Source organism: Eschscholzia californica, unplaced genomic scaffold, assembly GCF_041429995.1.
Source record: "Eschscholzia californica isolate CP2 unplaced genomic scaffold, dmEscCali1.0.p SCAF_3, whole genome shotgun sequence".
In the NCBI taxonomy this organism is placed as follows: domain Eukaryota; kingdom Viridiplantae; phylum Streptophyta; class Magnoliopsida; order Ranunculales; family Papaveraceae; genus Eschscholzia; species Eschscholzia californica.
Genome location: NW_028238420.1, coordinates 26,062,058 through 26,073,948, shown reverse-complemented (window position 1 = coordinate 26,073,948; position 11,891 = coordinate 26,062,058). Strand labels below are relative to the sequence as shown.

General features: G+C 36.4%; 1 protein-coding gene across 2 annotated transcripts; it reads left to right on the top strand.

The window, feature by feature from the left end:
* Positions 1-8,537: 8,537 nt before the first annotated feature.
* LOC147549216 (pentatricopeptide repeat-containing protein At5g16860-like) lies at positions 8,538-11,685 on the top strand. Of its 2 annotated transcripts, none has more exons than XM_086665989.1 (2): positions 8,538-11,161; positions 11,283-11,685. In XM_086665989.1, the coding sequence occupies exon 1, from the start codon at positions 8,865-8,867 to the stop codon at positions 11,025-11,027; it is 2,163 nt and encodes a 720-aa protein (XP_086522115.1). In that variant the 5' UTR covers positions 8,538-8,864; the 3' UTR covers positions 11,028-11,161; positions 11,283-11,685. The 2 variants fall into 2 exon arrangements, with proteins under 2 accessions (XP_086522115.1, XP_086522114.1); XM_086665988.1 differs by having other exon boundaries at positions 11,275-11,685.
* The last annotated feature ends 206 nt before the right edge of the window (positions 11,686-11,891 follow it).

Sequence of the window (11,891 nt, the reverse complement as noted above, 5' to 3'; positions counted from 1 at the left end):
AAATATATAACTCAAAAATAAATAAAGAAATAAGTCAGTATTCAGAAAAAGGGAGCTTAGGGTTTTCGAATCCGTCTTCCTAACAATTCTAACGACAATTTAATTTTGATCTAATTAGAGAGTTCTTTATATAACTCAGGTCCTAGTCCATGAACGGTCTAAAAACCCGGAAGATTTTATCGTTAAAATAGTAAAAACTTTAATAAATTTATCGAGAAAATAATTATTATGACTTCATCTAAAACCCTAGATAGAAAAGATTTAGCTACTCATGCTAGAAACGATAAATATTTGAATTAGTATAAGAAAAAGAAGAAAGAAACTTAACTTTTCTGCGATTTTCCCACCAAACAGAGCCTAAGGAAGTGATTTCCTTCTGATTTTCAGAGAATTCTGCCAAACGCACCCCTAGGGAAAACGATTTTCTCGTCTTCCCGGAAATATTTTCCTCTCTGAGAAAATTATTTTCTCACCTTCCTTAACTTTCTTTCTCTTTCCAAACTTTCTGTTTCTTTCTCACTCTTTCTGTAATCTCGCTCTCTCTCTTTCTCTGTAATCTCCCTCTCTCTCACTAAGAAGTAGAAAATGACAAGAGAAATCAAAAATCAAGAAAAATCAAATTAATTTCTTAAAACCGAGTTTCTGTTTCTCTCTCTCTCTCCAATAACTCTCTTATTAATCTCTCTATCTCTCTCTAATTCTCTCTCTTCCTCTGTAATCTCTCTCTCTCTCTCACTAAGAAGCAGAGGAAACAAAAGGAAAATCAAAAATCAAGAAAATCGAAAATGTAAGCTTCGGTTCTGTCTCTCTCTCTCTCTCTAAAATCCGTCCCAAAACCGTGATAATCCCTTTGTGCTCTGTTTCCTTTCTTTTATAATCACCAACCGAGTCTTTCTCTCTCTTTGATTCGAATCAATCTCCCAAATCTTTCTCGGTCTTATCCCTTCCTCCATTCGGTTTTGATTTTTTTCTAAGATCTTCACATTATTCTCTCTCGGTTTCCCTCTCTAATTCGACTTTCTATTTTAACCACGAGCTTTCTCTCTCTCTACAATCTTAACTAACCTTATTCTTCAATCCTTCTCTCTCGGGTTTTATCTCTTCTCAAGAGTATCTTCGATTTGGCAAGAAAGAACGGAGAAGATAATAGCAGCTTCAAATTTCATGTACTGATGAGGAGGGATCAAAATGATCCAGTGGTTCGCGGGCTACCGAGAAATCCATAGAGCACCGTCCGATCTTCACGGAAACCGCAACCTTCGTCGGATATGCAATGGACTACAGAAGCTTGGATGCGCAGAGTACCGTATCATGTTTCACAGAAAACCCCGAATGCCGTCCTTCCGTACCCGAATGTAGCCCGCATCTCTTCTGGTTCGTGCGATTGTTTCCTGGATGCATGCCATGTGTCCGTCTTGTCATTTAGTCCACCAAGTTTGACCCGAACTTTGACCTTCTCTATTTTATTGATCCGGACTCCGATTTGACTTCCGTTTTCGCCTACGGGCTCGTCTTGGACTCTACTTTCCATCCGAACACTAATCTTGATCAAGAAGTCAGAATCAACAAATGACCAAAATGCCCCTAGTCTGTATTCTTTCCGACTTTATCCGTTTTGCACGCGTAACTCTGTACAAAAGTACCTGAACATAAAAGAGAGTAATTCTTGAGAGTAACTGCTCTAGAGAGACTAACTCTTCTAAATTAAGAGACTCAGATGGGACATTTCCATGTCTCATCATTTAGCAATAGAAATAGGAATTCCTTTTTAGGCTTGAAATAATAGAAGTTTTTATTTTTTCTCCAAACAAGGAATAAGGGAAATCCTATTCCAACTAGGAGTTCTTTTATTTTAAGGAGGGACCCCAACATTATGTGTTATAATGTATGTGTTATGTGTTAAGGAGCTCATTGCCCACCTGCAATTCAACCATGATATTAACTAAATCACATGAAATCATTGAGTAGACGGAGTCGGAGGTAACGTGGAAGTAAAGTCTGTCAATAAAAGAAAGAGTTAGAGAGTCTCGTTACTAAATCAGAGAAGATAAAAAAAATTCTAGAACATAGCTTGAAGATATAAAAATCAGAGAAGATACAAAAAACAATTAAGAGAGTCTCATTATTCTGTCAATAAAAGAATCAAAGAAACAAAGCATACCTTGAAGAAGAAGCATACCGTGATAATAAAATGAAGGTGAGGAAAGAGTCAAAATAATAATAATAATAATAATAATTATTATTATTATTATTATTATTATAATAAAACAAAAAATCACTGACAAAAAATATAATTAAATTTTTATTAACTTTTTTTTATTATTTAAATTATAAATAAAACAAAGCTTATCTACAACTACTTATAAATTCAAGTATTATATTTAATATTTCAATTAAATTGTCGGGGGACAGACAACCTCGACACATCCTGTCTTTCTGCCCCATTTTCAAGTCTTGAGTTTGAGTGGCTGGTTTTTGACATCTTCTCCAAAGTAAATAGAAAACCAAGCCCAATACGCAAACAAAAAAAGGTGGAAGTCTATCAATAAAAGAAAGAGTTAGAGAGTCTTGTTACTAAATCCGAGAAGATATAAAAATTCCAGAACATACCTTGAAGATACAAAAATCAGAGAAGATACAAAACAGTTAAGAGAGTCTCATTACTTTGTCAATAAATATATAAGGTGGCCAATACATGGACAACCAGTTTTCTTATATGGACAACTATTTTTCGGGCCGGTGCGAATAAATTATGTTTGACTTAGTTGACTTTAATTTAATAAGGGGACAACTTTATTAAGAACTTGAATATTACCACTACTTAAATTAGAGGACCACTAACAAATACAATGGAAATATAGAAAGCCTCTATGTTCATCATCTTCATCATCTTCTTCTTACTCAAACCATTGTTTCAGATATTTTCTTTTTGGATTGAAACTTTAGCCAAAGGCTAGAGTTTCCCTGATAGGGCCAACAAAGGGATTCAGGGATATTGTTCTAATGGTGCCATGGTGGTGGATTAATGGCATTTCTGTTGGTTTTCTTCTCCCCAGTAAACACGAGGCCTTGGTTATGGGTGAGGTCGTGCACTTAGATACCCTCTTCTTCCCCTATCAACTATTAATTAATTAATTATATTCAACCTATCGTCTACCCAACCGATCTTTCTTTTAATGGACTACAACCCTATCATTAATAAACCCTAATAATGTCAGGGTGACCTCCATTGGAAATCTCCCACACTGGTACAGTAAGATTCTTAAATTAGGGGAAAAACTACCCTAATGTTTCTGCCAAATGTTATTAGGAAGGACAAACAATTTTTTAGGTTTCAGTCAGATAAATTTCATTAGTACTACAAATTTAAAACAATAGACATATTTACAAACTTTTGTTTATAGTTTCTCACTCATTGCTTTGAACTAAGATGGGAGGAAGTTTGAACATGCATTAAAATGTGTAACTCGAAAGTTATTCTCTCTCTAGAAATTTGTTGGGGATGAAGAAGTAGTAGAAGAAGAAAACTAAAGTCTAGGATTTATGGATAAAAAGAGAGAGGAGTTAAAACAAAGCTCTAATTCTTGGAAGACTTAAGTGAAAAATTATAAAGTGTTGTCCCCTTAAAAACTGTTGTCCATATAAAAAGTTGAATTTTTCTAGTTGTCCACTTACAATAGTTGTCCATATAAAAAAATTAGTTGTCCACGTATTGGCCACCATATATAAATATATATAACTTTACGATCCAAAACAAATTATTCTAAAACTTCACATTAGAAGAAAAAAGATTTACGTGAAAATTTAGTTAATAGTTTAAACAACAAACACTTAAGAAAACTAAACTATTAAGAGTTTATAATGTATGTGTTATAATGCATGTGTTATGTGTTATAATGTATGTGTTATTTGTTAAGGAACTCATTGCCCACCTGCAATTCAACCATGAGATTAACTAAATCACATGAAATTATTGAGTTGACCGAGCCGGAGGTAGAGCTGGAGGTGAAGTCTGTCAATAAAACAAAGAGTTAGAGAGTCTCGTTACTAAATCACAGAAGATAAAAAAAATTCTATAACATAGCTTGAAGATATAAAAATCAGAGAAGATACAAAAAACAGTTAAGAGAGTTTCATTATTCTGTCAATAAAAGAATCAAAGAAACAAAACATACCTTAAAGAAGAAGCATACCGTGATAATAAAATGAAGGTGAGGAAAGAGTCAAAATAATAATAATAATAATAAAACAAAAAATCACTGCAAGAAAATATAATTAAAATTTTATTAAATTTTCTTATTATTTTAATTATAATTAAAAAAAGCTTATCCGCAACTACTTATAAATTCAAGTATTATACTTAATATTTCAATTAAATTGTCGGGGGACAGACAACCTCGACACATCATGTCTTTCTGCCCCATTTTCAAGTATTGAGTCTGAGTGGCTGGTTTTCGACTTCTTCTCCAAAGTAAATAGAAAACCAAGCCCACACAAAAAACACCACACTCAACCCCCAGCCCCACCATGGCAGGAGTAAAATCCTGTGATGGGGTTCGGGGGGTATTTATTTGCGTTGAGTAGACCGAGCCGGAGGTAGAGGTGGAGGTGAAGTCTGTTAATAAAAGAAAAAGTTGGAGAGTCTCATTGCTAAATCAGAGAAGATATAAAAATTCCAGAACATAGCTTGAAGATACAAAAATCAGAGAAGATACAAAAAACAGTTAAGAGAGTCTCATTACTCTGTTAATATATATATATATATATACTCTACGATCCAAAACAAATGATTCTAAAACTTTACATTAGAAGAAATAAGATTTACGTGGAAATTTATAGTTTAAACAACAAACACTTAAGAAAACTAAACTATTAAGAGTTTATGATGTATGTGTTATGTGTTATGTGTTAAGGAGCTCATTGCCCACCTGCAATTCAACCATGAGATTAACTAAATCACATGAAATCATTGAGTAGACCGAGCCGGAGGTAGAGGTGGAGGTGAAGTCTGTCAATAAAACAAAGAGTTAGAGAGTCTCGTTACTAAATCAGAGAAGATAAAAAAAATTCTAGACCATAGCTTGAAGATATAAAAATTAGAGAAGATACAAAAAACAGTTAAGAGAGTTTCATTATTCTGTCAATAAAAGAATCAAAGAAACAAAGCATACCTTGAAGAAGAAGCATACCGCGATAATAAAATGAAGGTGAGGAAAGAGTCAAAATAATAATAATAATAATAATAATAATAATAATAATAATAATAATAATAATAATAATAATAAAAACAAAAGATCACTGACTGAAAATATAATTAAAATTTTATTAAAAGGTAGAGAATGGTGGAGAGAGAAGAACGATCGAAGAAAAACTGTGAGAGGAAAAGTAAGCCTACAGAATCCAATGTAAAATGTTTGAGAAAATGCCCTTTACACGACGTGAAGAAGTAAGCCAACAGAATCTAATGTAAAATGTTTTAGAAAATTTAATTAACAATTGATGAACCAAGTAATGACTCACGTGAAAATCAAAACATTATATTTGTGAAAATATTAAACAAAACCAATTTAAAATATTATCTAAGTAATATTCGTGTGGATTCAGGAAGTTAGTTTTCACCTGCGGAAGAATTTGAAGAAATCCATATAAAACACCCTCAAGTTGGTTCAAAAAAATTCACAATTTTGAGATACGATTCTTGTGGATGTCAGATACATGTAAATATATTCGATTATTGTTGTTGTATTGATATCCTCTATAAAAGGACCTTGCTCGTGATTCTCTGGTGTGACTTCTTTATACTCTACAACTGGATTGTAGTTCACTTGAAATTTTGTGCCAACAATTTCCAAACTCTTGTTGTGTTTCACTATACCCTTCATGTGCAAATGAAACATAAAGACATCACTTAAAACTTTTTATTATAGACGAAAAAATAAGTAAATTACCATATAACTAAAATTAACTCAACATAATCAACCATTCCTATTTCAGAAAATTAGAGCTACTCGAGTACACCCCTAGTTGTGTGTGTTATCTAGTAACTGCTCCTCGTGTACGCTTACCGATCTCGTCGACGGGTAAGATGTTGTCATGTTGTGTGGTTCATTAATGAGGGGAAGTTGGCCTTAGGAGACGTGTTGACCAAGTCCACGATTGTAATGCCCCAAGCCTTAGAAGTTGTCGATATTGTCCCCGCTTTAACCACCTCACACAGGTGGCGAAGTCACCACAAGCCCACCAAAAAGGCCTCGGTACTTACTAAGCTTGAGCGTACACCTATAGCTCAGTCTTTGGACATTCTTGCGAGCAATGTGGGACTATAACAATCCCCAACCCTCAACGAAGAGTAGTCCTCGGCTTTGATACCACTTTGTAACACCTCAAGCCTTAGCAGTTACTGATATTGTCCCTACTTTGATCACCCATACTGAGGCCTCCTGTGGGAAACAAAACCCCGTACCTGTGAGGCTTGGTCTGGGTGGTCAAAGCGGGGACAATACCGACAACTGTTAAGACTTGGGGCGTTACAAAGACCACTTTGTAACGCCCCAAGCCTTAGCAGTTGCCGGTATTGTCCCCGCTTTGACCACCCAAGCCAAGCCCATAGGTACGGGGTTTTGTTCTTGAAAGAGGCACCACAAGCCCACCCAAAAGACATCGGTACTTACTAAGCTTGAGCGTACACCTATAGCCTAGTCTCTGGACACTCTTGTGAGCAATGTGGGACTATTACAGTCCCCCACCCTCAGCGAAGAGCCGTCCTCGGCTCTGATACCACTTTGTAATACCCCAAGCCTTAGCAGTTGCCAATATTGTCTCTGCTTTAACCACCTCACACAGGTACGAGGTTTTATTCTTGACGAAGGCACCACAAGCCCACCCAAAAGGCCTCGGTACTTACTAAGCTTGAGCCACCTATAGCCCAGTCTTTGGACACTCTTGCGAGCAATGCGGGACTATTACAACGATCCTCATCATCGTGGGGTGTTTGATGCGTGCGGGATCTCTACTTTTAGTGTTTATTCCACGTGTTACGTGGAGATCTAGATGAGTAGAGATTTGGACGCGTAGAGATTCAGACACGTGGGGCTTCGTACACGTGGAAACTCTTTGTACGCGTTTGGACCTTGACATGAGCTTTAGGGGTTCGGTTGAAAAGAGCCCACCAAGAGACTTTTGGGTTGGGTCAAACGAGAACCATACGCCAAGTTGGGTTTGGCGTCTCAATAAACACTTCATGATTGATGGCCCTAGTGTAATTTTTTATCAACACACCCCTTATTATCTAACCTGAACTTCTCTCTTATTGAACCTATCTTTTTGGACTTTTTGTCTGAACGCCCATTTTTTTATTGATAATTCAACGTATCCCCCTCCAACATATGGTACAAGTGCTACATGTGGTCATACATATGCCACAAGTGCTACATGTGCGTAAAATGATCATTTTAACCCGTTAACAATCCCATATTGTGTCTTTGTTTTCCTTTTCTTCTCGATTTTGTAATGTAAATAAGACTTTCATTGTAAAATGCCTATCTGTTGATACTGAAGAAGAGTAAGAAGAAATCAAAATAAATAGGGTTAATTCCTATTGGGCCCCTACTTTGTGACCAGCTTCCTTTATGACCTATTTTTTCCCGTAAATTCAAATATGGCCCCCTTTTGTTAACACCGTCAGTTAACTTTATTGGTTAACTCTTTTGTTTCCATTATTGTCCTTGTTATAAAAGATATTTGGAAATTCAAATTTGACCCCCTTTTGGTATGGGTCAATTCAAAGAAAAATCAATCATTTTGGACAAAGTTAAGGGGTCAAAATGAAATTCAATCTAAGAACATTTAAGATACCTCATCTTTCCCTCCCTCTCATCCACCTCATCAAAACGAGACACCTCATCATCTTCTCCGTTGAAGGTCACCGGGCGGCCAAATTTTCCGGCGACCTTCAAACTTAAAAAAAAAAATTTAACTTTTTCTCTCTTGTTCTTCCATCTATCTCTCTTCTTCTTTCCCTCACTCTCTCTCTCTTTCCCTCCATTCTCCCAGTTCTCTTTCTCTAAACCTATGGCGAAGTAATCTTCGCCGGAGGTCTGGTTCACCAGACCATTGAAGGTCTGGTTCGCTCATTAGATCTAGCGACCTAACAGACCTTCGATGGTCTGGTTCGTCGCCAGATCTGGTGACCTTAGAATCGCCAGATCTGGCGACGAACCAGACCTCCGACGAAGACTACTTCGTCGGAGGTCTAGAGAGAGAGAACTGGGAGAATGGAGGGAAAGAGAGAGAGGGGGGGAAAGAAGAAGAGAGAGAGAGAGAAAGATGAAGGAGAGAGATAGATGGAAGAACAAGAGAGAGAGTTAATTTTTTTTTTTTTTAAATTTGAAGGTCGCCGAAAAATTTGGCCGGTCGACGACCTTCAACGGAGAAGATGATGAGGTGTCTGGTTTTGATGATGTGGATGAGAGAGAGGGAAAGATGAGGTATCTTAAGTGTTTTTAGATTGAATTTCATTTTGGCCCCTTAACTTTGTCCAAAATGATTGATTTTTTTTTGGAATTGACCCATATCTAAAGGGGGCCAAAATTGAATTTCCAAATCTCTTTTATAACAAATGCAATAATGGAAACAAAAGAGTTAACCACTAAAGTTAACTGAAGGTGTTAACAAAAGGGGGCTATATTTGAATTTACGGAAAAAAATATGCCATAAAGGAAGCTGGTCACAAAGTAGGGAGGCCAAATAAAGTTAAACTAGGGAGTCAATTTCAAAGAATTTGCTTATCTGCTCTTCAAGTCCTCGTTAGGTCCACGAAGACGAGACGACCCATCTAATGTGTAAAGGCGCACTTTTAGTAGGCAATGCTCTTGAATTCAGTTGCCAGTTCCCAATTCCTGAGTTTCAGGTTGGTAAGCTTGAGATTAGGGCTTTGGGGAATCTCTAAGAAAAATTTCAACACCAAAACCTTTATTAATCACGTTTCATCAAATCCAATTGGTTTTGTCAGATTACTAGAAGATTGTATACTTAACAAGAATCTTGATTTGGGAAAACTTATACATTCAAAAATAGTGATCCATGGGTTGGAAAAAGATTCATTCTTTACTTCTAAACTCATCTGCCTTTACTCTGTTTGTAGAAATGTCTCTGATGCTGAATCTGTTTTCAGCCTGGTTTCTGTTCATAATATATATTCTTTGAATGCTATGATCAGAGGGTATTCCTCAAATGGACTGTATAAACAAGCTTTAAATCTCTTCTATGAGAAGAAACAATCAATTAAACCAGATTCTTACACATTTTCTTGTCTTATAAAGGTCTGTGCTTTATCATCAGATCTTCAGCAAGGCAAGAAACTTAAAATTTTAGCTGATGAATATGGGTTTGAATCAGATTTATTTGTCTCGAATTCGCTTATTGCAATGTTTGGGAAATGTGGGGATTTAATAGATGCTATTAATGTGTTCGAAAAGATGAGTCGAAGGGATATTATTTCATGGAATTCAATCATATCTGCATATATAGAAAATGGGTATGATTTGGAAGTCTTGGAAAGTTTCCGCGAATTGGTAAGAAGTGGGTTGAAACCAGATCAAGTGACCATTGTAAGTGTTTTATCTATTTGTTTATCGAATGCAATCGTAAGAGAATTACATGGGTTTGTTTCGAAAAGTGGGTATGAATCAAATTCAATCATATGTAATTCGCTTATATCGATGTATGGGAAATTTGGTAACATTGAAGAAGCTTATAGTGTCTTCAAATACACTGTTAGTCCTGATAAAATTACTTGGAATGCTCTGATTTCTAGCTATGCTCTTCATGGTTATTTTGAAGAAAGCATAAAACTGCTTCAGGACATGAAAAGTAGTGGATTTGATGCAGATATAGTTACTTACAGTGGTATTATTTCTTCTCTCGCTCAGAACGATCGGCCTAGTGAAGCAATCAAGTTCTTTATTGAGATGTTGGGTTTACGACTAAAACCTGACGTTATAACCATAGCCAGTTTATTACCAGCAGTATCTGATCTAATGTACTTTGATTACTGTAAAGAAATCCATGGTTACTGTTTTAGAAACAGATTTGATCCGGATAGAAGAGTTCAGAACGCTCTTATATCTGTTTACAGCAAATGTGGGTCCATGAAACATGCAACTCAGGTCTTTACAGATATTAGGGACCCAGATGTGATTTCATGGAGCTCGATGATTGTGGGTTACGTACATAATGGATACCTCAGTGAAGCTCAAACCACATTCAGAGAGATGATCATTAATCAAATTGAGCCGAACCCAATAGCTGTTACAAGTATGCTTTCAGCTTGCTCTGAAAAAGCTTGCTTTCGAAGAGGACAAGAGATACACCTATGGGCACTGAAGAACGATTTCGAAGCTCAGACATTCGTTGGTAGTGCTCTAATTGACATGTATGCAAAATGTGGAAGGATTCAATACTCAAAAAGAGTGTTTGATCTTATAACAGAGAAGAATTTGGTTACTTGGAATTCAATGATTAGTGGATTCGCTGTCCATGGACTTGTGACAGAAGCTCTTGAAACTTTCGAGTTGGTGGAAAAGCCAGATCATGTTAGTTTCATGGCAGTTTTGTCAGCTTGTAACCATGGAGGATTGGTTGAAGAAGGAATCAAAATTTTCAACAAAATGAAGGATTTTGGACTGAATCCAAGAGAAAGTCATTATGCATGTATAGTTGACATGTTGGGAAGATCAGGACGGTTAAGTGAAGCTCTAAATTTGATCAAAACAATGCCGATCGAAGCTAACGCCGATATTTGGGGTGCATTACTTAGTGCCTGTAAAACTTACTCCAATTTGGAGATTGGTGAGTATACAGGTGCCCAGATTATAAAATTGGGTTCTGAGAATGCGGGTTACTATGTACTGCTATCGAATATATTGGCGGATTTCGGGAGGTGGGGAGAGGTGGAAGTGATGAGGGAGAAGATGAAGGAGAGAGGAGTGAGAAAAGGAGCTGGATGCAGCTGGGTAGAAGGTGAATAAAGGTTCCATTCCTTTGTTGCCAATGAGAGAAGTGAACATGAAGGTGAAAGAAGCTCTAAAAGGAGCATTTGATAGAGATGGGCTGATTGGGGAATCGGATTCGTCAGGATACACTTGTCATCTAACTTTTGGAGGTATAGAATCCTCAAATAGCCCATATTCTCTCTTTTCTCTGTCTTCTTTGCTATCCATTTACAAATTCGCTAGCTATCCATTTTCTGTATGATTACTGATTGGGATACTTCAGATTTTCAGGGAGTAGTCTGTATTCACGCAGTGCCTGGATGATCTAGAAACAGGATGTGAAGCTCCAAAACATTATGGTATGGAGTACAGAGTACTACTATTTTTTCATATTAATTCTGGATCGTTCTTTTTGTGCAACTCGCTCGTCTCTGTCTGTAAAGAACTGGTTTTCTGTCCTCAAGGTGGCGGTTGCTTATCCCTAAAATGCACATCATAACCAAAACTAGAGGTTCGAAACCTCCAAGGCTCCAACCATGTAATTCTATATGACTACATTTTGTATGCAAAGTTTCATGGACACTTGGGGCGATCTCCGCTGTTGTTATCTCTACATGTTGTAACGATTATTTTATGAGTTGTTTTGTTTTATGATGTACTCATAGTTATATGAATCAAAAGTGGATGTTCTTTTTGTACTCTTCTCCACCCAATCTCCTGTTATATGAGTACTATGAAGCCAAATTTCCTTCTGATGCAAGCAATGAAATTATGGCAGAGTGTTATAATAAGAGAATGAGATGTAAAGTCTAAATTCTAAATGGAGTTCTGCCAAATTTTCGAGCTTATAAATTTTCGATTTATTTCTATATACTTGAGAAACTTACTTACATTAAACAT